Here is a 26,873-nt window from a genome sequence, read left to right on the forward strand (position 1 = left end):
GACCTGCGGCGAGGTGCGATCGCCCGGTCTACCCTCCGCGTGGGTACTTAGGTAGGTCGAATTTGGCGAGCAACCCTATCCCACGCGGGGGCTGATTGGCTCGATCGCGGTGAGACCGAAAGGTCCACCCGTGACTGGTTCCCGGCGTTAGTCCGAGAGGGTCACGACTGGATTGTCCGTCCGGTGGGCGACGTGCCGCGATTCGAGTTACGTGGCCGTCGCACGCCGGCGGGCGCGAATACCGCAACACTGGTGTCAGGTCGTGCGATACAAATTCATCGCCCTCCTCGCGGCACTGGTATCGGAGAACAGGAAAACGGGCTCTCCTGTCTCCGGCTAAATTCACGGGAATCGGTCCAGGGGTGAGAGAAGCGACCCCCGATTCCCTCCAAATTACGAGCGATTCAAATTAACCCTTTAAGAGAAGCAAGATGGCGTCTCAAGGCGAGCGGGAGCCGGGGGTATTAGAAATGGATGTAGAATGTGTAGAATCCATGGTCCAGGATGGAATCCCCGAGCAGGAAATGTTGATTGTGCAGGAACACGGACTCGCCCAACTGAACCCAGAGCCCGAAATGGGTGCGGCAGCGGCCGCGGTGTATGACACCCCCCCCTCTCCACCAAAACCCTTCCCCAACCCTTGCCGAAACGGCTCAGCTGAGTGCATCCGACATGGCCCAGCTATGCGCCATGCTGGCGGCAATGAACGAAAAGATGAATGCGAAAATGATCGAAAAAATGGATGCGAATATGAAAAACGAAATGAAAGGCATGAACGAAAAGATGGATACAAACACAAATGAAATGAAAAACGAAATGAAAGGCATGAACGAAAAGATGGATACAAACACAAATGAAATGAAAAACGAAATGAAAGGCATGAACGAAAAGATGGATACAAACACAAATGAAGTGAAAACGACGATGGATGCGAATACACAGCAAATGAGGGAAGAAATGAAAGAGCTGCGGGGTGAGACGCAGAACATGGGAATGAGCCTAAAAGGAAGCTTGGAAGAACTAAAAAACGAAATGAAAAAGGAAGTCGACACGATACGAGCGGAGGTGACCGGGTTAAAAGAGAAAGTAAAAGGAGTGGGAGTCGCAATGGAAGAAAGTAAACAAGAGAGGGTAAACGAAATAAAGACGGTGGTGGGGAAAATAGACAAAGTAGGAAAAGGATTGGGAGAAGTAAAACAGGGCCATACCAAATAAAGGAGGAAATAGGGAGGAACACGACGGCGATAGAGGAATTAAAAAGAGAACAAGGGAAAATAAAGGAGGGATTGGGAGCCGTGAAGGAGGACTGTGAGAAAAGACATCGGGAAATGACAGACAAAGTTGAAAACCTGCGAAAGGAGGTAAAAGCGGAGACACAGAAAGGATTAAAAAAGGTGACGGAGGAATGTAGAAAGAGACATGAGGAGGTAATTAATGAAATGGAGCGGAAAGCCGGAGAAAAGACAGAGGAACTGGGGGAACAGATAGGAAAAAACCGGGGCGAGACAGAAGAGCAGTTTAGGACAACGAGGGAGGAAATATCCAAGACAAATAAGATGGTGACACAGGTACAAGGGGAGGTGGAGCAAATAAGAGAAAAAGTCGGGGAACTGTCGTTAGGAACGATAGGGGAGGAAATAAATGGGGTAATAAAGGGGAAAATGGAGGAAATGGAGAAGAGACTGACGGATAGGGTGGAGGCCCGGTGTGAGAAGCAGGGTGGCCTCCTTCGGGAACAGGGGGAGAGGATATACTCCCTCGAGGCGGATCGTGCCCAGGTGGGGCCGGTGTCACAAGGCGGAGCAGGAGGCTTGCCCGATGTGGGGGTGAGCATGCCAAGCTTGGGGAGGGTAGAGACCGCGGGGTCTTTTGGCCTAATGGGGGTACCCAGAATGACTGTTCCAGGGGGTGTGCGGAGTGTGAGTCCAATGGCTTGGGAGAGTAAGCGGGACGACGCGGGGCACGGACAGACGCAGACAAGGGTGGTGGAGCCCCCGGGCAAATGGCTCGGACCCTGCGGGAGTGAGGCACCGTTGGGACTGGGGAGGTACACTCCTCCCGGAGTCCCTAGGGAACGGGAGGAGACCTCGAAAGAACCGAGGGTGCCGCTACCCCCGTACGATGGCAAGACGGACTTGAGGGCATATATGGCCCAGTTCCAGTGTGTTGCCAGAGGCAATGGCTGGAACGAGGTGCAGGGTGTGGCACAACTCACAGCGGCCCTGCGTGGCGTGGCTTTGGAAGTCCTGACCACGGTACCCAGTGAGGGGGCGACCCTGGAGGATCTCCATTCGGCCCTAAAAAACCGATTTGGCATGGACCAGCAGAGCGAGCTTGTTAAAGCTCAGCTCAACGGGCGCAAACGACGTCCCCAGGAATCGCTGGGAGAATTGGCACACGACATTCGCCACTTGGTGGGGATCGCGCACACCAACATGCCACCGGAGTACCGGGAGGAGATTGCCCTGGACCATTTCCTTCGAGCAATAGGGGGCACCGATGTCGGAGCATTGCTCACCGTATGGCGCCCGGACAACCTCCAGAAGGCGGCTGATACTGCTGCCTGCTGGGAGGCAGCCAGAACGCCATTGGGAGGGGCTGGGCGCCACGCGGTGGCAGTCCGACAGGTGGACCCCGTGCACGACAGTGCGCTGGGAGCCGGGGCAACCCTGGGCGACCAAGCGCGAATGGAAAGGATGGTGCAGGGCATGTTCGACCGCCGGTTCGGGAGACCTGTGGAGAGGCGGTCGGGCCCGGGAAGGGCGGGAGATGGGCCATCGGGGGCTACCCCAATTCGGAATGGAGGGGGGTATAATTCGGCGTACTGGAGGCAAACACCTTACCAGAAGAGGTGTTATAATTGTGGCGCAGGGGACCACCTGCGGAGGAGGTGCAACGCCCGCGCAGGGAAAGGCCCCCGCGAAGAGAAGAGCCACGGCCCCCTAGACCACCAACTCCGCCCCGGGTCAATAGGGATAGCCAGGCCCAACCATCACCCCCCACCAGTCCCCGGGAAACTAAGAAGTGCCGAACATGTAGGGCCGTGTTCGGCAGACTCAGACGGAGAAGAGCCCTCAGAACTGCGACAGGTCATCAGTTGTGGCCAAATTGGCAAAGGTAGCTTAACAATTCGGTGCAAGATTGCCGGCGTAGGGGTAGACGCCGTGGTGGACACAGGAGCAAGCGCCACGATCATCAGCCCTGTGGTCCTTGATTCGAGTGTAGACGGTTGGGATGAGATCCACCGTCTGCAAAACCATAGTTTGCAGCTAGCTACCGGGGCAACGGCCCCTATCATAGGACGTGGTTTCGTGTCGTTTAAATTGGGCACTGTGAAAACCAAGATAGAGGTTTGGGTGGCAGAGGTGTACGACCCATGTCTAATAGGGTTGGATGTGCTGACAGCCGGTGGTTGTAAGATCGACTTGGGCCGGGGGGTCATGCAGTTGGGTGGTGAGGAGTTGCCGTTAGGAGGCGTGAGCACGGATGAGAGGGTGGAGCTGGAGGCTCCTGACTCCGTGGTCATTCCCCCGGGTGCCGAGGCGGTGGTCCCGGCCCGGTGGCGAGCACCCCCAACGTGGCAGGGCCCCTGCGGCCTAGCGGAACTACCGGCAGGGCCGTCAACCCCGGGCTTAGTCGTGGGCCGCACCCTGGTAAGTACCGACGGGCCAGTAGTGCCCGTACGGGTGATAAATGTTCGCACGGAACCACGCACTATCAGGAAGGGCACGAAGGTGGCAGATTGCATCCCAGTAAAAGAGGTCGCAGAGCTGAGGGACGATAACGTCGAGCCGGACCGGCCCCAGAAGGAGTCTCCAGACTTGATTAGGAATTGGCCCGGTCACATTTGTGAGATGGTAAATCGGAGTAGTGTAGATTTGGAGGAGGCCCAGCGGGAGGCCTTATACAAGCTGGTTGACCGACACATCGGGATCTTCTCCTTGTCACCCGAGGATATTGGACGTACGGGCCTGGTGCAACATCAGATCCACACCAATGGGGCCCGGCCTGTCCGTCAGCCTGCTCGAAGGCTCCCATGGAGCAAAAGAGAGGAGGCTGATGAACATGTTGAGAAGATGCTCAATGCAGGTGTCATCGAGCCCTCGGGAAGTCCTTGGATGTCACCAGTTGTGCTGGTTAAAAAGAAGGATGGGACCACGCGTTTCTGTGTGGACTATCGCCAGCTGAACAACGTGACACTCAAAGACTCCTATCCCCTGCCTAGAATTGACGATACCCTCGACGCCGTTGCAGGCTCTAAATGGTTCTCAACTCTGGACCTCAAGAGTGGGTATTGGCAGGTGGAAATGGATAAGACGGGGAAGGAGAAAACGGCATTTTCCACAGGGAAGGGACTGTATCAGTTCACTGTGATGCCGTTCGGCTTGTGTAACGCCCCCGCCACCTTTGAGAGACTGATGGAGCGTGTACTCGGCGGCATGCCGTGGCAGTCATGCCTGGTGTATCTGGATGACGTCCTGGTACACGCTAAAACATTCACCCAGGAGATAGCCAATTTGGACCAGGTGTTTGGGCACCTCAGGCAGGCAGGGCTGAAATTGAGCCCAGAGAAATGCACTTTGTTCGCGACAGAGGTGGCCTATCTCGGACACGTGATAGGCCGCGAGGGGGTGAAGACCGACCCCGGAAAAATTACAGCGGTAGAGGAGTGGCCCGTACCTACAACTGTCAAACAGGTGCGGGGCTTTTTGGGACTTTGCTCCTACTACCGGCGTTTCGTGGCAAACTTTGCGGAGATAGCCAGGCCCCTTCACCGGTTGACGGAGAAGGGGTTGAGATTTAATTGGACGGAGGAGTGCCAGGAGGCCTTCCTCAAATTAAAGGGGTGTTTGACATCCGCACCTGTTTTAGCGTACCCCACCGATGACGGGATGTATACCCTGGACACGGATGCAAGCCAGGAAGGATTGGGAGCAGTCTTGTCCCAGACACAGGGGGGCGTGGAAAGAGTGATCGCGTATTACAGTCGGGCCATGAGTAGACCCGAACGAAATTATTGCGTAACTCGCAAGGAACTATTGGCTATGCTGTCTGCCGTGGGCCATTTCCACCCGTACTTGTACGGGAGGAAATTTTTGGTTCGAACTGACCATTCCTCCTTGCAATGGCTCTTACGGTTCAAGGAACCGGAAGGCCAAATTGCAAGGTGGTTGGAAAAATTGCAGCAGTACGATTTCAGTGTGGTCCATAGAGCCGGTAAGGCTCATGGGAATGCCGATGCGCTCTCTCGACGCCCCTGTCTGAGGGAAAACTGCAAATATTGTACGAGACATGAGGAGAGGGACCAATTGGCAGACGCCTCCCGAAACTCCCAGTCCGTGCGGCCCGGGTGGTAGGCCCAACTTTGCCACTAACCGCGGGAGAGGAATTTGGTGGATTGGCATGGAGCACGGCCCAGCGGGAAGACCCCGTGCTAGGGCCAGTGTACAAATGGGTCCAGGAAAACAGGAGGCCCAGTGGGGAGGAAATCGCCCCATTCGGGGCGCGAACAAAGGCATACTGGGCTCAGTGGAGGACCCTAGAAATGAGGGACAACATCTTGTATCGCAAGTGGGTGGAGATTCCTTCTGAACAAACTTCTTGGCTGGTGATAGTCCCTGATGGGTTTAAGACCCAAATTTTGAAACAGGTGCACAGTACCCGCGCCGGCGGCCATTTGGGCAGGACCAAAACAAAATCTCGGGCCCGCCGGCGGTTCTATTGGGTTAACATGGGGCGCGATGTACAGGACTGGTGTCGAGCATGCGACGCCTGTACTGCAAAAAAGGGACCGCCACAGAGGATGAGGGCCCCACTCCAACTACATCAGGTTGGGGCTCCCCTGGAGCGAGTGGCCATGGACATTTTGGGACCACTTCCCACCACTCGCCAGGGTAATAAGTACGTCCTCGTAATTATGGACTATTTCACCAAATGGCCAGAAGCCTTTGCCCTTCCCAGCCAGGAAGCAGGGGTTGTGGCCAAGGCCTTCGTAGAAGGATTTACATGCCGGTATGGGATTCCGCAGGAGCTGCACACGGACCAGGGACGAAATTTTGAGAGTGAATTACTAAAAGAGGTGTGCAGGCTCCTGGAAATTCGAAAAACATGGACAACGCCCCTGAGACCACAGTCTGATGGCATGGTGGAGAGGTTCAACAGGACCCTGGTCCAACAGTTGGCCCTCTTCACCGCCACTAACCAGGAGGACTGGGACGAACACCTTCCGTACCTCCTGATGGCCTATCGCGCGTCCCAGCACGGGTCTACCGCATGTAGTCCGGCGCTGTTGATGAATGGACGGGAGCTGAGAAGCCCCGTCGATTTATTGTGCGGTCCGACGCCTGAGCGGCTTGATAGGCCCCCGGGGGAGGGCTATGCCCGTCGGTTGGAGGAGGGCTTGGAGAAGGTCCACGCCTTCGCACGACACCAGCTCCAACAGGCGGGCATAAAAATGAAGCGCAGGTACGACCACCGGAGCCAGGTGAGCAAATACCCACCGGGGGCAAAGATTTGGTTCTTTAACCCCCGGCGAAGGAAGGGCAGATGCCCGAAGCTCACCTCACCTTGGCAGGGCCCGGGGGTCGTCCTGGCGCAAGTCAGTGACGTGGTCCTAAAAATTAAAATGGGACCACGAGCCCTCCCTCGGATCGTCCACGCGGACCGCCTGAGGCCTCACAAGGGCGACCTTATGCCCTCATGGATATGTCTTGCCGGAGGAGTCGGTGCTGGAACAGCCGCTCCCGCAGAGGCGCAGGGCTCTCAGAGTCTTGCAACGAGTTCACGAGCCCAGTAGGAAGGGAGGAAATTCCCCCCCTGGGAAATTGATTAATGGGATTATTTGGAGACAGTGACTGACAGTGAGTGTGTAGAGGGGACGTAGTTTAGCTACGTAGTGTTAAAAGGAACGTGCTGTAGTATAAGGGACGACGAGGGAGCACGAGTTAGTTAGGGGAAGTAGTCAGGAGGATGGCAGAGTTCAGTGGTGTGTGTGTTGAAGAGTAGTTGGTGAGTTGTGAGGTGAGTACTTGGCGAGTGAGTGAGGCCAGCGGGTCTGTGTGTATGGAGCGAATGGGGAATGCATGGTGCGATGAGTGATTGGGGGGAGGAGTGACTCCCGCCCAAGGGACCCCGGGGTCAGTATAAAGTGAGTTAGCTGGGTTAGTCAAATTAACAAAAATGGAGGTCGTTTTGTTGTTGGTGGGAGTGTAGGCTCGAAACCCATTTGGAGGGGTGCAGGAGCCCTGTTGACGGGCTTGGGAGCGTGGCTGCGAAAGGTGAGTATCGCTGAGTGGGTACCCCGGGCACCAGGCTAGTCGGCCGCGGTAGGCCATGGGCCCATGGGGGGCCGGGATAGAGTAGTGGGCACGGGTGCGCCTGCTTGGTGCGGGGGCCCGGAGCGCCATTGGCCGCGTGGGCAGTGTTGTGGGCACGGGTGACCCGCGGAAAGGGGCCCGGGAGGCCAGCCTGCCACGTGTGCGTTTCAGGGGAGGTGCCATGGGGGGCACTCCCCGGTGTTAGGGAGCTGGTAGGCTCGGAGGCAGTGTGGTGCCCGGGGGTGCCATAGCGGGAGATTCGGCAGAGGGTCGTGCCTGCCAAAGGGAGCCACGTGTCCTAGCCAGGAGACCGTGTGAGGGCACGGAGAGAAAATTGGGGGGGGGCGAGGCCCGAAATTGTGAGGACACCAACACAGGCGACGGGAATCTGGGTTGTTAGAACCAATAGTTTAAGCGAGAGGCGCTTGTTGAAAGCCCCGGGGTAGTTTAACAGTTAAATGGTTAGGGTAGATTAGGAAGTGTACCCCTCCGCACCATCCATCCCCTCGCTGTCGTTGTGGGCCGCTGGACCCACTTGGTGTTAAGATCGCCGAACTCTGGGGAGGCCATTCTGAGGCTTCGTTGGGCCTCGGCACAGGACGTTAGCTCTCCCTTATTCCCCTCCGGGAAGGGAACGTAGGGGTTGGGAGTAGGCTAGGTGACAGGATAGGTTAGCCGAACAAGGACGATACAGGGGGTTAGGGGACGATTTATAGTGGGGAAGTAAAAATAAAAACAACAAAAAAAATAAGTTGGGGCTAAATTGGGGTTTGACAAATTAAGGGAGTGGGTATGTACAGTGACAGGCAAAGGCGATAGGTGGGAGGGAGACAGGTAGGTAGGTCCGAGCCCGCCTTCCAAGTGGCCAGCACCACCGCACTCCCTCCACCAACCTCCACTGAACGGCAAGAGCTGGCCAACTTCATCGGCTGGCCGTGTTTTGCTTCAAGGCGGAGGCCGGCCAACTTCATCGGCAGCTGTTGTTTTGCTGCAAGGCCTGTGCCATCGGCTGGCCGTGTTTGCTTCAAGGCCTGTGCCTGCCAGTTCATCTGCTGGCTGTTTTTCTTCAAGGCCTGTGCCGGCCAGTTCATCTGCCCGCTATGTTTGCCTGCAGCGGCCTTCTTCTGCGGGCTGTGTTTGCCTGCTCACCTTTGCCATGCCATGCCCACTGCCCATGTTCACCAGCCCCGTTCAATTTTGCTTTCCCCCCCCCCCCTGTTCATTGCCATGTGCGCCAGGATCGTAAAAGCAACAGTTTGCAAGCTGCGAGAACTGCCCCGTTGGCAGCTACAACACGGGCCTGCAGTGGCGGCCCGTGCACCGTGTTTGTGTTCATGCATCCATTCGTTGTGCTCATTGCGTGTGCCACTTGAGCTGGCACGGAGACTGCGTTTGTGCAGCCCATGCACCGTTGTGGTTCACTGCGTTCAGTTCAAAAGGGAAGGCCTTGGACTGCGTGTGAGCAGCCAGCCACGTTCCCTGTCACCTGCATCGTTTGAGCCAGAGACTGCATGCGGGCAGCCTGGCTCCCTGCTAACTGCTTTCTTTTTGCAGAGTTCAATGATCCTGGGCCATGGTTTAGTGTAAAATTTGTAAGTTAAGGTTAAGATGTACTGTAAATATGAGTGCGCCCCCCGGCATGTCTGTCTAGCGCCGGCAATTTTATTTAAGTCATCCGTGTGAGTGAGTTTGTTTAGATAGTTACGCAGCCCTCAGGTTATTTATTTTGGGGACACGAATACCATGAATGTCGCACTCAGGGATCCGTAGGTAAAATGTACTAGGGGAAAACTACACATGATGGCACACGAAAATTTGACGACTCGGGACGAGTCTGTAAAAAGGGGAGGGGGTAGTGTTGTGGTTACCAAATTCGCAAACCACCATTCAGGTCCCTTAGGTGAGGTATCTCGGTAAGTACATGTGTAGTTAGGCCCAAACCCGTTGTCTAGTGGGAATACATGTCATTTATGCGTGCTGCGACTCTTCAGGATAGCAGTTTTTCTTTTACTATCTTTAATTTGGACCAACCGCCATTGTTACCACCACCAACCACCGCTTCACCACAACCGCCACGACCTTCACGTCACACCTCGGAACCGTCGCATCGCCACCGTTCTTGCGCCGCCTGTGGGTACCGGTGTTGGACTCGTGCAGGGCGCGCGCCGAACAGCGTGTACAAAATCACGGATTTTGTGCTTCAAAAACGGATCAAAAACGACACACGCCCACTTTTTGCCGTCCAATCGGTGAGCGAGGGGCGATCTGGCCCCGCGCCCAGGGCGTTGGAGGGCGATCGATATATGCAAATTTATGGATCAAAAAGCATTCACGCCCACTTTTTCTCGGGCCAATGGGGAGCGAGGTGAAAGGTCGAAGGGAGGGGGTCAAAGATGAGAGGGCGAAGCTACGGGGCTGATAAAAAGCGACCGTGTTCGTCAGTCCAGAGAGTAGGAGAGTCGAGAGGGAACAGAGAGTCAAGACTTCGCGGGCGGTGGAGTTGGCAAGAAGGAGCTGGTCGTCGTGTGCGTTGGAGTCGGAACGGAGGGGACGGAGCTGTGGAGAGGCGGCGAGGGCAGACGAGGGGGTGCTCGCGTCGTGCAGGGAGCTGCACCCCAGGGAGGCCGACAGCGTGACCTGGCCGAGGTGGAGACGCTCGTCGCGGGGCAATAAAAATCCTCTATACCCCGAGCATCAGCAACCCCCTCCTGTTTCCCCCCGCGCTGAGATAGTGCGACCAAGGGGGCCCCTTTCCCACCCCCTACCAGACATTGCCCGCGAGGCCCGCGGAGTTGAGGCACCATCGCTGCTCCGCGTCTCATCACCAGACGGGTAGGCCCGACCCGGTCTCGGCCTCAGGCCCGCCTCATCCTTGAGGGTATCCTTTTCTTTGGTTTTGGGTATGTGTTGTCGGCGCCGTCTGTGAAGTAAAATTGTATAAGTGTTGCCGTGTGCTCGTGTAATCGGTATTAGATCTGCATTGTCGCATTTGCTTTTTGTGTAAATTGAATTGTGTTTTTCTTTTCTGTGTGCTTTTGGTGGAATTGAATATGTGTGCTTTCCGTTCATCGCGAATAAATGTGCTTTGTGTTGAACTGTTTCCCGCTTCGCTTCGTCATTTCCTTCATTGAATCCTCATCTTGCTTCACGTAAAGGGTTGGTAGTGGGCTGAATACGCCCGATAATTAATCGAACCGTCGAGGTCGACGATAACACCGCTCGGTTATCCCGATAGTACGGAACGGGTCGCTTAAGTGGCCTGTGTCCGAAGTCGACCTGCGGCGAGGTGCGATCGCCCGGTCTACCCTCCGCGTGGGTACTTAGGTCGGTCGAATTTGGCGAGCAACCCTATCCCACGCGGGGGCTGATTGGCTCGATCGCGGTGAGACCGAAAGGTCCACCCGTGACTGGTTCCCGGCGTTAGTCCGAGAGGGTCACGACTGGATTGTCCGTCCGGTGGGCGACGTGCCGCGATTCGAGTTACGTGGCCGTCGCACGCCGGCGGGCGCGAATACCGCAACAATATATATGTATATATATATATATGTATATATATATATATATATGTAGATATATATATGTATATGTATATATATATATATGTATATATATATATATATATATATATATATATGTATATATATGTATATATATATATATATGTATATATATATATATATATATATATATATATATATATATATATATATATATATATATATATATATATATATATATATATATATATATATATATATATATATATATATATATATATATATATATATATATATATATATATATATATATATATATATATATATATATATGTATATATCTTCTTCTTTCGGCTGCTCCCGTTAGGGGTCGCCACAGTGGATCATCCGTATGATCCGCATAGTGATTTGGCACATGTTTTACGCCGGATGCCCTTCCTGACGCAACCCTGGTCGCCTCTTACGACACAGGGATATGGTACACCTATTTTAACCGGGGTATACGCCAGCCCAGTATACTGGTACTCATTTCACCGACGTCAGAAGGATGCCAGGCTGAGTCAACCCCCTGGTGTATTAATTCAGTGGCCCAACGGGGCTTGAACTCAGGACCTTTTGGATCCCAAGCCGCTGCCCTAACCACTGCGCCAACACCAGGCTATATATATATATATAGCTCTGGAAACTCAAGTAAATCACCACTCCTAACTCGTCACACGGAACTGCTGCCTCGTGAGAAGCCCGATTTCATGGAATCGTGATGCTCGCTCATTGATTTACACCGCCAGTGATAGGCTATTTATAACTGCGTACACACATTGATCGCACTGCAGGCAGGACGATGGTGACGAATATATATATATATATATATATATATATATATATATATATATATATATATATATATATATATATATATATATATATATATATATATATATATATATATTTAGCCTGGTGTGTTGGCGCAGTGGTTTATTTTGCTTTGTAGTCCTTTTGTTTTCACATGTTTGTAAACACATGTTTGTAAACCAAACACATGTTTGTAAAACATGTGCCAAATCCACGACAGGGCAGCGGCTTGGGATCCAAAAGGTCATGAGTTCAAACCCCGTTGGGCCACTGAATTAATACACCAGGGGGTTGACTCAGCCTGTCATCCTTCCGAGGTCGGCGAAATGAGTACCAGTGTACTGGGCCGGTGTATACCCCGGTTAAAATAGGTGTACCATATCCCTGTGTTGTAAGAGGCGACCAGGGTTGCGTCAGGAAGGGCATCCGGCGTAAAACATGTGCCAAATCACTATGCGGATCATACGGATGATCCGCTGTGGCAACCCCTAACGGGAGCAGCCGAAAGAAGAAGAAGATATATATACATATATACATACATACATACATACATACATACATACATACATACATACATACATACAGTAGACTAGGCGCAAGTCGGCAGCGTGTAACTCGTCACTTCCCCTAAGTCGGCAGCGTCAAAAAGTCCCGAATTTATCTCATGTTAAATCCCTTTGAATAAAGGGTCATCCCTCTGGAAGTCGTCATCTCTAAGTCGTCACTTTGTCTAAGTCGTCAGATGTTGTCCGTTCCCGCGTAATGGAAACTCAAGTAAATCACCACTCCTAACTCGTCACACGGAACTGCTGCCTCGTGAGAAGCCCGATTTCATGGAATCGTGATGCTCGCTCATCGATTTACACCGCCAGTGAAAGGCTATTTATAACTGCGTACACACATTGATCGCACTGCAGGCAGGACGATGGTGACGAAGCGTAAGCTTACAACTAAAACCAACCAAGAAAAATACGACATTATCCAATTTTGCGAGGCAAACCCACTGATGAAGAAAACAGCCATAGCCGAGAAGTTGGACATCAAACGGCAGACATTGAACGATATTGTTACGAATTCTGGCCCGCCAGGCGTGCGAGCGATTGCGTAACTCCAATCGCAACGCCCACCGGACAGACAATTCAGTCGTGACCCTCCTGGAACTACCGCCAGGAGACAGTCACGAGTGGGGGTTTAACCTCACCACGATCGTGCCAATTGCCCACCCGTGCAGGATAGGGTTGCTCGCCAAATTCGACCTACCCAAGTACCTGCGCGAGTAGTCGACCGGGCGATCGTACCTCGCCACAGGTCGGCCTAGGACACGAACCGCTTAAGCGGTCCGTTCCGTGCTGCAGTGATAACCGAGCGGTGTTATCACTGACCTCGACCGATCAGATTCTCTTCTTTACCCTGGGTGTTCAAAACCCACTACTAATTTATTCCACGATTCAAGATGGCACTTTCAATGGGGAAAGAGATGACGAATGGGATACATTTCACACAAGGACATTTATTATAGCAGGCACATATTACACACACAACACAAGCAAGGAATCATGCAATATACAAGCGACAAAGAAAGTACTACTACCGACTACGATGATGTACAGTCATCATCAGGTTTACAGGTTTTCTGTAAACTTACACAGGTTTACTTAACAGACGGCACCACCAGTTGCACACAAAAAAACCAAAGGAAAAACCCTCCTCACAGGCAAGAGGAGTAGACGGGGTCCGTAGACCTTTATTGCCATGGGCCGTGGATGACCGAATAGGCCCGCGAGACCGTGCTGGTTACCTGCCCCCTCGAGGGGCGACGGTCAGAGAGCCCTCTCTGGCACTCTCCTCTCATGCGCGCCTCAACCCGGGACCACTGCTCGCAACCCTGACGACTTGGCGCCCAGAGGGAGAGACGAACCTTCGCCGATCCAGAGCCCACTTCGATGATCCAGAGCCCGACGAATCCAAACACGACAATGCAGAGCCCGAAGAGTCCAAACACGACGATCCAGAGCCCGAAGAGTCCAAACACGACGATCCAGAGCCCGAAGAGTCCAAACACGACGATCCAGAGCCCGAAGAGTCCAAACACGACGATCCAGAGCCCGAAGAATCCAAACACGACGATCCAGGGCCCGAAGAATCCAAACACGACGATCCAGAACCCGAAGAGTCCAAATACGACGATCCAGAACCCGAAGAGTCCAAACACGATGATCCAGGGCAAAGAAGAGGACAGCTCAAACACGACGTTCACCAAGAGAGAGAAGCACTCGACCCCAACAGAGAGAGAGAGGAAGAATCCAACACGATGATCCAGGCAGGAGAGAGAGAGGCCGAGCCCGCGTGTGGTCCGCCCCTTCGCTCCACCCCCTTTTTGGCTCCGCCTCTCCTCTAGCCCTTTCGAGAAGCTCCTCCTCACAGCCGACTCACACCCCGTATCCACCAATAGCCAGCGAGCTCTCGCAGCCTCTCCCGTCAGCCCCGGCGCCGCAAAAAAGAGGTGGGAAAACTCGCGCGCCGTTGTAGGCCTTTCACTGGGCCTTCGTTTGAAGTCTTCGGACGGTCCAAAATAACGAGAGAACAGAAAAACGGCTATCTCAAAGAGTCGCAGCCCGATGAATCACACAAATTCCCTTTAAACAACGGTGGGGAACTATATGCACATAAACTTCGCGTCATTACTGATCGAAGGACCCTTTATGGTGTATTGCGAATTTCCACAGCCGTAACAATATCTTGAAGATATAATATCTTGGAGAAGATCGCAAGGCCGGTGGTAAGTGTGAAACGCGTGAAATGTGTGTCCTTTGAAGATGTCGATGTCGTGCTCATCATCTGGTTTCGGCAAATGTCGGCTCAGCCAAATATTCGGTTGGACGGTCAAATGTTGCTGCTGAAGGCACGTAAATTTGCTGCGGACTATGGGCATGATGATGCTGAGACCTTGCCAATGCACTGGATAGACAGATTCAAAGGGAGATGGGGAATCGGCAAGGTCAAGAAGTGCGGCGAATCAGGCAGCGTGGATTCAGGCAGCGCCCTGGAAGTGATGCGCCGATACTGTCTTTCGGTGGAGGATTGCCCAGACAACATCATGGAATACAATGACCAGTTTGAGTCCTTTCTCATGCACCAGATGCCCAAGAGTTTGAGGCAGTCAAACATAACGGATTACTTCGCGAAGGAGTAAAGGATCGATCGAGCTTCGTGTTGAAGTCCGATCATGGTTTTATTTTGTACATTACCACACTCACTTACACATAGGCATTGAGTGGTAATAATCACCACGATGACTGTGTGTCATGTAATTTGTCACCATACCATCACCAATGGTATATAAGTTGTCTTACAGTTGTTCATTATCTTTACTTTTGATAAACTCATTCATGAATTCCATCTTTGCTTGATCACTTTCCAACTCACCAATGAACCCCCACCTATGCCCCGAGGATTGTGTTTTCCTTTTGGTACAATAGCCGGCTCTCACACATTCGTGTCCAGGCCACGCGCGACTTCATCCTTCACCCCACAGTCAAGGCCCAGTCACACCTTGACGTTTTAGCCAGCAATGGCAACGTATAATAATGTATGTAAAATGCTGGCTTACGTTGAACTTTTGATGTTTTTATTAAGATTCTGACGTATTCATAACGAGTTGGTCGTATGCATAACATATTAGTAACGGACACAGTTCGTTTCGTTGTCTTATATATAACTTATACCAACGAATGCTTAGCCTGTTGTCGGCGTTCACAACCTATGCCCAATGATAGTCTAACTTATGCATAGCGTGCTGCACATATTGCCGACGATGACGTGACGTAGCCTATTAAAAGGCTAACGCACAACGATTTAAATCATAACCGGAGAAATGGAAGTGTCAACATCACAGTCACACCTTGGCGATCTTGCCAGCGTATGCCGACCTCTGAAAAATGCGTCTAAAACGCTGGCGCACGTCGAATACGGTATGGGTAAGTTTGGTATACATGAATAGAACGCAAAAGTACGCTATCATACGTCATATTAAGTGGAGTACGTCTTGTAATTATAAATGTGTTAAACATTTTATGACGTACTTGCCGTATGACACATGTTCCGCATGGGATGGGAATAAGTTGTACGCACGATATGCAAACGTTGGCACACGTCGACAAAAGTTACTTGTAAGGTACTCATAAGTCGAAACACGTCAAGGTAATGGTTAGTGTCAGTGTTCCAGACTCCCTGTTTTTTTTTTTTTTTTTTTCTTCAAAATGACGGTGAAGTTGACACTTCGATTTCTAGTGCGGTTATGTTTAAAATTGTTGAGCGGCAGCCTTTTAATTATATTATATTATAACCGCACTAGAAATCGAAGTGTCAACATCACCATCATACCGAAAAGAAAAAAAAACAGGGAGTCTGGAACACTGACGCTAACCATTACCTTGACGTGTTTCGACTTACGAGTACCTTTCAAGTAACGTGTGTCGACGTGTGTCAATGATCGCGTAACGTGCCTACATCACGTTACTCATTGGTTAGAAATAAGTTTCGGGTACGCTAAACATTACCTCGACGCGTTTCGACTTATGAGTAACTTACAAGTAACGTGTGTCGACGTGTGTCAACGATCGCGTAACGTGCCTACAACTTATGGCCAGCGTTATGCGGAACGTGTGAGTCATACGCTGGCATAAGTCTTAAAATTTCAAGCATGGAAAATTTGAGGACAACCGAAAAGTACAACGTTTAAAGCCAGCGTACGACGACGTATGGCAGTGTTTTTCAGCGTGCTCTCAATGTTATCAAAACTTACCCATAACGTATTCGACGTGTACCAGCGTTTTACACAAATTTTCCAAAAATCGGCATAAGCTGGCTAAAACGTCAAGGTGTGACTGGGCCTTTATCATGAATGTTCGCATACGCGCAAGTCGTCACATTTCTAAGTCGTCACTTTTTTCTCGGTCCCGATGGTGACGACTTACGCCTAGTCTACTGTATATATACAGTCATGCGCCGCTTAACGACGTTCCGGGCAACGACGGATCGCATATATGATGGATCTGCCAGCTCTGAAAAAAAAAATGTGGCTGAAAAATTCCTATCGCCGAGTGATGTAGCCGACGTAGCGCTGCCAGTCGTATAAAAATAGCGCGTACAATTATGTACACTGTACAGTACATAATACCTCATAATGATAATAAACGACAGTGTGGCCCTGTTATAATGCGATCGTTGAGATCCATAAAATGTCATCGCGAAAAAAGCAGGATCGTGCTAAATCGGGATTCAAGGAAATCGGCTTTCAAACTGAACCAATGTTTCCACGTTTACCTTCGAGCAAGTAAGTTACCTTTGAATTGAAGAATTCCACGAATAAATCGTTGTTGTTACAGTCGAAATTAAAACACAAATTTATGTTTGGTGAAGCTTTTTATGTTGTTAAAACATTCGCACTTCCGAAAATATATATCACAATTGACAGGTGCTCGTTTCTTCATTTGTAAATTATAACATCGATGCAATGATTACGTATTTATAAAATCCAAACGCTATTTATTCACCTTTCTATAATCGATGCGAGAGGAGATTGTAAGCTGCTGCTAACAACACCGATGGCCATCATGAACTGCACAAAGGTAAAACTAACGTGTCTTCCGTCTCTCTTGGATGTGTGTTACAATTGCCGACAGTATTCAGCACGGTAACATGCTGTACAGGTTTGTATCCGAGGAGCAATAGGCTACACCATATAGCCTAGGTGTCTAGGTTTGTGCAAGTACGATGTTCGAAAACGAAAACCAAAAAAAACCGAAAATGTTCGCACAACGACGACGTCGCTTAATGATGCGTTTCTCAGAACGCAACCCCGTCGTTAAGTGGCGCATGACTATATATATATGTCCTATAGGAGTTTTTCATCATGATTTCAGATCTGACAATGTTTTTTTCACAATACTCGTTCTGTAAAATGTAAAATTAAAAAAAACAAACCTCTTCGGGAACGCTCCAAAAATTCTGCCGAAATCTACCGAAAGGGGCGTAACCCACATGACGTCATCTCCAGAACGACAAAGGCTGCACGTAAATTACTCGGGTTGGTGGTCTACGTGATTATGTTGGCTTCCTGTGTGTTTCCACATTCGATTGGTCGACTCAATCGCTTCGTTCATTTCTGCTTTAAAAAAAATCAAACATTTGGTTTTGAATAATGGATGACATGGACTTTGATTTGTCTGGTAGCGACAGTGAGTGTGAGAGAAATGAAGGATTTTGGTCTGAATCAGATGGAGAATTGTCGGATAACGTAGTCGTGGGAGGTGAAGTTCAGGCAGCTGGAAATGGAATACGGCCTTACCAGTTCGAGCCTGAAGCAGGACAAGCAGAGGAAACTGGTGATGAAATTCCCGGCGTTCATAATAATCGGGACGACATCGAAGGAAGACTTGGCAATAACAACTGGTTAGACAAAATCCTATTCGTAATTCAATAATGTAAATTCAACTTGCATACTGCTCGATATCAGAAATATTTTAGTGAGGTGACGTGACCAGCGCAGCGGACATGTTGCGCTGCGGCAAATGAACCACAAGCAAGGCCAGCGAATGTCATCGGCCGTATCTCTCCGCGCATAAAACGAAGCAATCTCGCTGTCCGGATACGATGAAAACTTGTGCGCAGAACACATCTTCTGACACAATTGTTGAGAGTAGTCCGATAAATCTGACATTCTGTTGCATTTTTACTTATTTTATTCCTACTGTCGTCATGTAGCGCCAGTCGGAAACAATGAAGAAAAGAGAATAATAAAAGAAAGCTACAGCACGTCAGATTTATCGGCCTAGTCAGACGGACGATGGATTTATCGGACGAGTCTAATTAATTAATAGACTCCAGAGTTGACAAGTACCTTGTATTAGCATGCAGACAATGTACAAGTCAATGCGTAAGAGTCCCGAGGCTATGAGGCCGTGTAATAGGAGTATTGGGGATTTGAGGAAGCGTGAAGTGGGCATTTTTTCAGATATCCAAATGGACATTTATTGTCGTCATTTTTTTATTTTGGGTGGGCATGGGAATTCCTGTATTGTTACTTGTTGTTTGTAAGCTTCATTGCAACGGTATACACAAGTCAACAAGAAGATTTCTTTTCTGTTGCTGTTTTCATTTCTTTGTGCAGGTCTGCTAATTACCTTTGCACGATATGTATATATTTATATTTAATAATTGTACTTTACATTTTTATTGCTGTAATATTTTGGGCAACTTACCATGTGCAGTCAGTATTAATCCCTTTACAGTATTGCAAAAAGTATATTCGTTTATGTGCTGGTGCAAACTGTATTATTCTGACCCACTTGCACAGTAACAAAATATACTCATGTGACTTTACAAACCATGTTGCCGACCCGATACCTTTGTCGATGTGTCAGAGAAGCAGGGACGTTCATTATCCTAAGCGAACCCTACCCCTACCAGGCATGCAGTTGACGTTTGTGAAAACGTTGAGATTTTAAAGAGCATATTGTCCTCTGTGTATAGATTTTTTTTTTTGCTGCCACCAGGAACATGCTGCATCACCAATATTGTGTTAAATTAGAAAATTCTGAAATGACATGCTTGCTCCCTAATTAAAAAGTGATTCACATGCCAACGGCCTTATTATAAGTGCATGTACAACAACAGTGCTGTTAGCTTGCCTCCACTTGCAATTTATTTCTCATAACTTAGACGTAGCAATACCAACTAGACATTCATTCATCAGAAAACGATCAGTGAGATAGCAAACACATGTGCACAATGCATTTGTACGTATTTTATACAGCACGCAACGTCTTATAAATCCACTCTGTGCGAGTTGTGTTCTGGAGATGACGTCAAAGGTCACGTGACGTGTGGTTCGCTGAACTCAACTTTTTTGAGGGGCGGGGCATAGCAAGTTGTGAAAAGCACTAGAAATGTTCGAAATATTGGTCTAATTATCCCATTGTTGATTTAAAAAAAGAAACATGGGTGATTTCTTCATGAGGAAGGTCAAGTTAATATATAAATAACTAGAAAGTTTTGAGTGTCATGGGACCTTTAAATACACACAGGTATGTGGGTGGGATGAGGGAATACCGTATTTTTCTGGCAGACAAGTCAACATTTTTTTCCCAGAATTCCGGGGCTCAACTTGTACTCAGAATTACCTTATCTCTGGTTTAAGCCAGTACTGATATTGTTTATGTAGCTTCTTTCAAATACTGTGCCTCAATAATCTATATGATAACAAACATGTTGGAAAAAAAAACACTATTGTACACCGCCCCTCCCTATTCCATCTCCAGGCGCTGCACGACGTAATTGCTGAGTGCCGAAGGCCTTCGGTGTCCGGTGATGACGATTGCCAAAATGGCGAACTCAGTTTTCACTCTGTTGTTTGTATGTTTGTTCCGGCAATATCTCAGGCACCTTTTGAGCAAGGACGCTGATATTTGGACATGACAGTGACAAAGTGATTTGGCTATAAAGGTTATTTTTGATTAATTAATTAATTATTTAATTTTTCGATTAATTACCTAATTAATTTTCAAAAGCTTTCAGATTCGGGTGAAACAGTGGTTTAAGTATGCCATTAGCCAATTGTTGAAGAAATTATTTATTTTTATTACGCAATCAATCAATCATTGAACACCGCTCCCTCCCAATTCCGTCTTCATGTGCCGCAATGTCGCACACTGGAGGATATGCTATTTATTTATTTATTTGGCACGGGGGCGGTGAACTTTGAATGCATCTCTACTTGTTTACATTCCTAATTTATCTAAAAGGTCATCCCACAAAGTAATTAAAATAATATGCACAAAACAGCCCGCAAGTAACAGAGGCAGAGATGGATGCTGCATTGTGTCAGGGAGGAATTCACACCTCGATTGTTTTGAATGACAATTTTGCTAACTACCGTAATTGATTTTGCTTTGTCTTATATTCCAAATCCACTTATCAATGAATGAAGGACAAAAAAAATTTTTTTTTAAATGGGGATATGAACCAATTCGACTTGTACGCCAAAAAAAAATAATAAAGGTACTTTCTCATGATATGGAAACGGGGCTTAACGTGACCTTTTCTAACACGTCGACCATCAAGACACAGGTTTCGCTGACGGTTACACCATGAAGCCAAATAAAGAATGACGAATGAGAAGCAAAAGGCCGAAGGGGGGCAGCAGACCCACCGTAAGGCGTGCGCCCAGCCATCGGGTTAGGTGGTGGCGCAGAGTTTCCATTGCTCTCCCTTCGGTTCCGATCGGCCAGGGCAGGGAAATCGGACAAATCCAAGCCTGGTACGCTGTCTCCACCTGCACGAGATCAGCACGCTCCTAACCCCACCCCTCTGTCAATCCACTGACATATGAGGGCAAAGCGAGAGGTTTTTCCATAACTAATGCCCGAAGTGTTGTGCATGCGAGTATGGATTGTACCTGGGCTGCTGTACGTGTTGTTAATAACATTGCTCAAGCCATAGCTTTGATTCCGACTCAAGCCAAATCCCGCCATGCTGTGGGGAATACAATTGTAGAAGAGAATATTACCGAAAAGGATGGTTGCAATTAGGGATAAGAAAGGTCACAGACAAAACCTTTAAAAACTCGAGCAACAACAGCATTTAACATTCTCGAAGTTGCAAAGAGAAACTTATTCTCCTTAAAACAATACGCGCTACAACTCCTACTGCTCCGGAAAACCCTACGAGACCTGACACCCCAAAATACCTCCTCCCTGCACAGCCCCTTTTGCAACCTCATCTCCTCAGCCCAACCCCCAATGCTTTTACCCCCCAAGGTAGGAGTTGCGTGTGGGTGCGGGAGGCCCAGCTTTTTGCAGGGGGAGCAGGTTTGGTGAGCCTCGGCTGGGACTAGTCAACCCGGTGGAACCCACGGCTGCTCCTCGGCCAGGCATACCAATGGTGGCCGAGGGGTTAATACGAGGGTTCATGGTGAGAATCCCTCTGGTGGAAAAGGAAAAACGAACAGGTTGGCTCGAATTCAATCTGAGCCGCAGTCACTATGCTGCTGGTTAGAATCTATGCCTCAGTCATTGATGGGAAGCCGAGTTCAAATACCGGCTGGGAGACGTTGCTGTGTGTAGCGGAAGTGGGGTGACGGCACTGGTCGGAGTCACGTGACCTGGGTTAAGTCCTCGGGCAAGCGGTGCTGCTCCCATTCCACGCAGTTGCAAGCTCAACGGTGCTGCAATTGATATTCATTATTACAACCACAATAATAATCATCATAGGAATGATCAGATGTTTGAAAGTAACGAAATGCAAACTTTAACATTTCAATGTAGAATGAAGACCTATTCTTGCTAGTGAAGGCTAATGTCAATACATGTTGGCAGACAGGTATAACATGGACAAAATCAACAGCACGTTGATCGATGTATGCTAACCGATGTGGGAAGAAGCAAGAAGCCGACGTTTCAGGCGTTGCCCCTTCGTCGGAGCAATAAGAGCACTTTGTTGAACCTCTTTTGCTCCAACACCCGAAACGTCAGCTTTTCCTAACTTCCTATAGTGGTTAGCATACCTGGATTTCAACATTCTATGACAATACGCGACTTTCGAAATTATGTAATCAACCCCAGAATGCTCGGGGCACACGCGCAGAAACACCAGGGAGCTTGAGTTTTCAAGGTGAAAGAAAGTACATCATGTGTGTGGGATAAGGATCTTTACCCGTGTCTCACAAAGCTCCAAAATGTCGAAAATATTTGGAAAAGTACCTGAGAGAGGGATGTTATAGTGGCTGGGCGTGTGCTACACAAATCCCTGACGTATCGTTAACAGAGTGAATGGACTGTGTATCTGGTTTGGGTGATGGGAAGGACATATCTGGAGCTTTTCAATGTACAAGGTATCTTTAAAATAAGAACATTTACTATTAATCATGTTGGGGGTGGGGGGGGGGGGCGTGTGTTGGGAGATGTACGAGCTGTGAGGGTCGTTATAAATATACATTATTTGTTTGGTTCCAGGGCCAGAAGATAAATTATATTTTATTGTTGCATCTTTTAATGGAATGATAGAATGTTTTTTGCATCTTTTGGTAAAAGGAGAAGTGTGTGTGTGTGTGTGTGTGTGTGTGTGTGTGTGTGTGTGTGTGTGTGTGTGTGTGTGTGTGTGTGTGTGTGTGTGTGTGTGTGTGTGTGTGTGTGTGTGTGTGTGTGTGCGTGTGTGTGTGTGTGCGTGTGTGTGCGTGTGTGCGTGTTATATCCATTGCCGCCGCTCACACCAACAGGAAATGGTACGAATCCCACTCCTCTCATCCACAGAAATTTCTCGTATTCCGATTTCCATTCAGGAACAGAATAATTATGGTGAACCATTTCGAAATTTAAGCCTGGTGTTGGCTTACTGGTTGGGGTCCTGAGTTCAAGTCCCGTTGGCAGCTGAATTAATTCACACCAGGTAGGGTTGACTCAACCTGTCATCCTTCCAAGGTCGGCAAATTGAGTACCAGCTTGCTGGGATCATTGAGCCATTCGAGTAGCGACCCGTCCAGGATTGTGCCCAATAGTCCAGGAAATTGCTTCGGCAGCACTGACACTCTCTGTACAGAGTATGGTACTAATTATTATTGTTATTCTTATTATTTCGAATTTTCCACTCTTTCATTTAAATGCTGAAAATTGTGTTTTAAAAAAAATGATTTGAATTTCAGATTTTTAACAGCAGGTAAAAAGTGCCCGTCGAGCAGAACAGAGCCAGACATGCACGCACGCACACGTGTTACTGCAAAATCCACTGATGCTGTCACTCATGCACATCCATTTATTCATCATCCATAACTTTCTGCGCACAGAGCTTTGCAAAAAGCTCATGATCTTGTCATCGTGGCAACCTGCTTAACACAGTCAGTGTGGCGCGTGAGGAACAGATGCTTGGTATTGTCTTAGTGGTTAGGGTGGTGGCTTGGGATCCTAGGGTCCTGAGTTCAAGCCCAGTTGGGCCGCTGAATTAAAAATACACCAGGAGGTTGACTCAGCCTGTCATCCTTCCGAGGTCGGCAAAATGCGCACCAGTGTACTGGTGAGGGGGACACTGCATCAGCGGCACAGCTGCGTCCCAACCAATGATGCAACAACCAGCAGCCCGAGAGAGAAAGAGAGAGACAGAGACAGAGAGCAACAGAGCTCGAGGTTGGACGACTCGCTCACTTTGTGGTCCATAAAGACTTGCACCAAACTGCGATAACTGCCCAGAGGGCGAGGGTGACCCCAACATCTGACGTGTGAAGGGGAAAGAAAATAAAAACAACAACATACAGTTAGGCATGCCTGGATAATTAAATAAACATAAACATAAACAACAAAATCCAGAGCAAGGGAATCAATAGGTAAGCAAGTCCAGCACACACACACCTCCTTGTCCGGCCGGTGAAACACAGATGACTGGTTGAAGTAGAGATTTGGCTCAAAGTCGCCTTCACCTTCATCTCCAAACCGCTTCTTCGACAGTGAGAACATCCTGCCAACGTTACCTGCCTGCGAGGGCCGCGCACAGGTGTAAAACAAAACATTCAGGAACACAGGAAAATAAATAAATAAAACACGATCGCGTTCAATCGACGGACATTCACAGCGTGTTGGAGCACGTGACATCTCGTGTTTGGGTATATCGGGTAGTGCACACGACACTACACACGGCACACGGCACACTACACACGGCACACTGCACACTGCACACTACACACGGCACACTGCACACGGCACACTGCACACGGCACACTGCACACGGCACACTGCACACTGCACACGGCACACTGCACACGGCACACTGCACACTGCACACGGCACACTGCACACGGCACACTGCACACGGCACACTGCACACTACACACTGCACACGGCACACGGCACACTGCACACGGCACACTGCACACGGCACACTGCACACTGCACACGGCACACTGCACACGGCACACTGCACACGGCACACTGCACACGGCACACTGCACACGGCACACTGCACACGGCACACTGCACACGGCACACTGCACACGGCACACTGCACACGGCACACTGCACACGGCACACTGCACACGGCACACTGCACACGGCACACTGCACACGGCACACTGCACACGGCACACTGCACACGGCACACTGCACACGGCACACTGCACACGGCACACTGCACACTGCACACGGCACACTACACACGGCACACGGCACACTACACACTACACACGGCACACTACACACTACACACGGCACTACACACTACACACGGCACACTGCACACGGCACACTGCACACGGCACACTGCACACGGCACACTGCACACGGCACACTGCACACGGCACACTGCACACTGCACACTGCACACGGCACACTGCACACTGCACACGGCACACTGCACACGGCACACTGCACACGGCACACTGCACACTGCACACGGCACACTGCACACGGCACACTGCACACGGCACACTGCACACGGCACACTGCACACTACACACTGCACACGGCACACGGCACACTGCACACGGCACACTGCACACGGCACACTGCACACGGCACACTGCACACGGCACACTGCACACGGCACACTGCACACGGCACACTGCACACTGCACACGGCACACTGCACACTGCACACTGCACACGGCACACTGCACACGGCACACTGCACACTGCACACGGCACACTGCACACGGCACACTACACACGGCACACTACACACTACACACGGCACACTACACACTACACACGGCACACTACACGACCCCGACCGTTGACACGTTCAAACCGAATTTGAAGGTAGACGTGCGCGCGCAAACTAAAACACGTGGTTTTTTTTTTTTTTCTCTTAAAGTTCGATCAAAACGCCGTGGGACGTAAAGTACACGTTCAAACACGAGGACCGTGACCGCGCACGTCCTTCCTCCGTGGTTACATCGGCGGGAGCTGACAAGTCCGTGTGGACGCGAACAGACGGAACGCACAACAAGAGGTGGTAAACACACCGAGGCGAAGGGAACACGGACTGGGAGCGGCGTCCAAGGACAAAACCAGGGAAGAGCGAGAATTCAACAATAGGATTGCGGACAAATGGAGGCGAAAAGGATGAAAAACAAAGGAAAGAGCAGATAATCGGAACGTAATATACCGTTCCAGGCCAGGCCTAAGCTGGTAGGCCGCAAAATGGAACCACCTCGAAGCACTCTGGATCGCAGAATCATACACTTTGAATCGTTCCCTTTGTTGTTGAAGTAAATGACATTTATTTCGATTCTGACAACATTTACAACACCGAGCTTTATGTCGACGATTTGTTTTCACTTTTCATGGATCACAGAAAGAAGTGAGAAATCAAAAGGACCCATATAAGGGGGGACGGCAGCCACGCTTCACTGGACACTTCCGATATACACCTTTAACACGTCACGGCGAACTTCGCTGTAATTCGATGATCGCCGGAAAACAGGAACGAGGAATTCAAGGAAATCCAAGTTAAACAAACAGAAACATGAATGACTAAGATATAGGGAATAGTCCTGGTTAGAGCGATTAAAATGTATATACTGGAGGGTCTATAGAACGCCTCACCCCGTGTGAGTGATGGAGAAAGGGGGGAGAAAGAGGGGGGAAGGGGGGAAGAAAGAGGGGGAAGGGGAGAGAAAGAGGGGGAAGGGGGGAGAAAGAGGGGGGAAGGGGGAGAAAGAGGGGGGAAGGGGGGAGAAAGAGGGGGAAGGGGGGAGAAAGAGGGGGAAGGGGGGAGAAAGAGGGGAGAAAGAGGGGGAAGGAGGGGAGAAAGAGGGGGAATGGGGGAGAAAGAGGGGAGAAAGGGGGAGAAAGAGGGGGAGGGGGAGAAAGAGGGGGAGGGGGAGAAAGAGGGGGAAGGGGGAGAAAGAGGGGAGAAAGGGGGAGAAAGAGGGGGAGGGGGGAGAAAGAGGGGGAGGGGGGAGAAAGAGGGGGGAGGGGGGGAGAAAGAGGGGGAGGGGGGAGAAAGAGGGGAGAAAGGGGGAGAAAGAGGGGGGAAGGGGGAGAAAGAGGGGGAGGGGGAGAAAGAGGGGGAAGGGGGAGAAAGAGGGGGAAAGGGGGAGAGAGAGGAGGGAAAGGGGAGAGAGGAGGGAGGGAAAGGGGAGAGAGGAGGGAGAGGAGGAAGGGAAAGGGGGAGAGGAGAGAGAAAGGGGGAGAGGAGGGAGGGAAAGGGGGGAGAGGAGGGA

At 50.0% G+C, this 26,873-nt stretch overlaps 1 protein-coding gene across 5 annotated transcripts in view; it reads right to left on the minus strand.

Moving 5' to 3' along the window:
- CNOT2 (CCR4-NOT transcription complex subunit 2) overlaps positions 1-26,873 on the minus strand; it is an 82,907-nt gene that overhangs the window by 22,697 nt on the left and 33,337 nt on the right. For 2 of the 5 annotated variants that reach the window (XM_085855300.1, XM_085855298.1), the window contains 6 exons: positions 24,064-24,186; positions 23,860-23,926; positions 21,764-21,890; positions 21,476-21,649; positions 21,123-21,199; positions 20,877-20,999 (listed from right to left, as the gene is read on the minus strand). In XM_085855300.1, coding sequence (XP_085711426.1) covers positions 20,877-20,999; positions 21,123-21,199; positions 21,476-21,649; positions 21,764-21,890; positions 23,860-23,926; positions 24,064-24,168 — 673 coding nt within the window. In that variant the 5' untranslated portion in view covers positions 24,169-24,186. Of the gene's footprint in view, positions 1-20,876; positions 21,000-21,122; positions 21,200-21,475; positions 21,650-21,763; positions 21,891-23,859; positions 23,927-24,063; positions 24,187-25,550; positions 25,571-25,813; positions 26,094-26,873 lie in introns of those variants that run through there. The other 3 variants (XM_085855299.1, XM_085855301.1, XM_085855302.1) reach the window with 3 other exon arrangements.

The sequence above is a fragment of the Eptatretus burgeri genome, chromosome 14 (genome assembly GCF_056783735.1).
Source record: "Eptatretus burgeri isolate ZD-2024b chromosome 14, Ebu_testis_v1, whole genome shotgun sequence".
Lineage (NCBI taxonomy): Eukaryota > Metazoa > Chordata > Myxini > Myxiniformes > Myxinidae > Eptatretus > Eptatretus burgeri.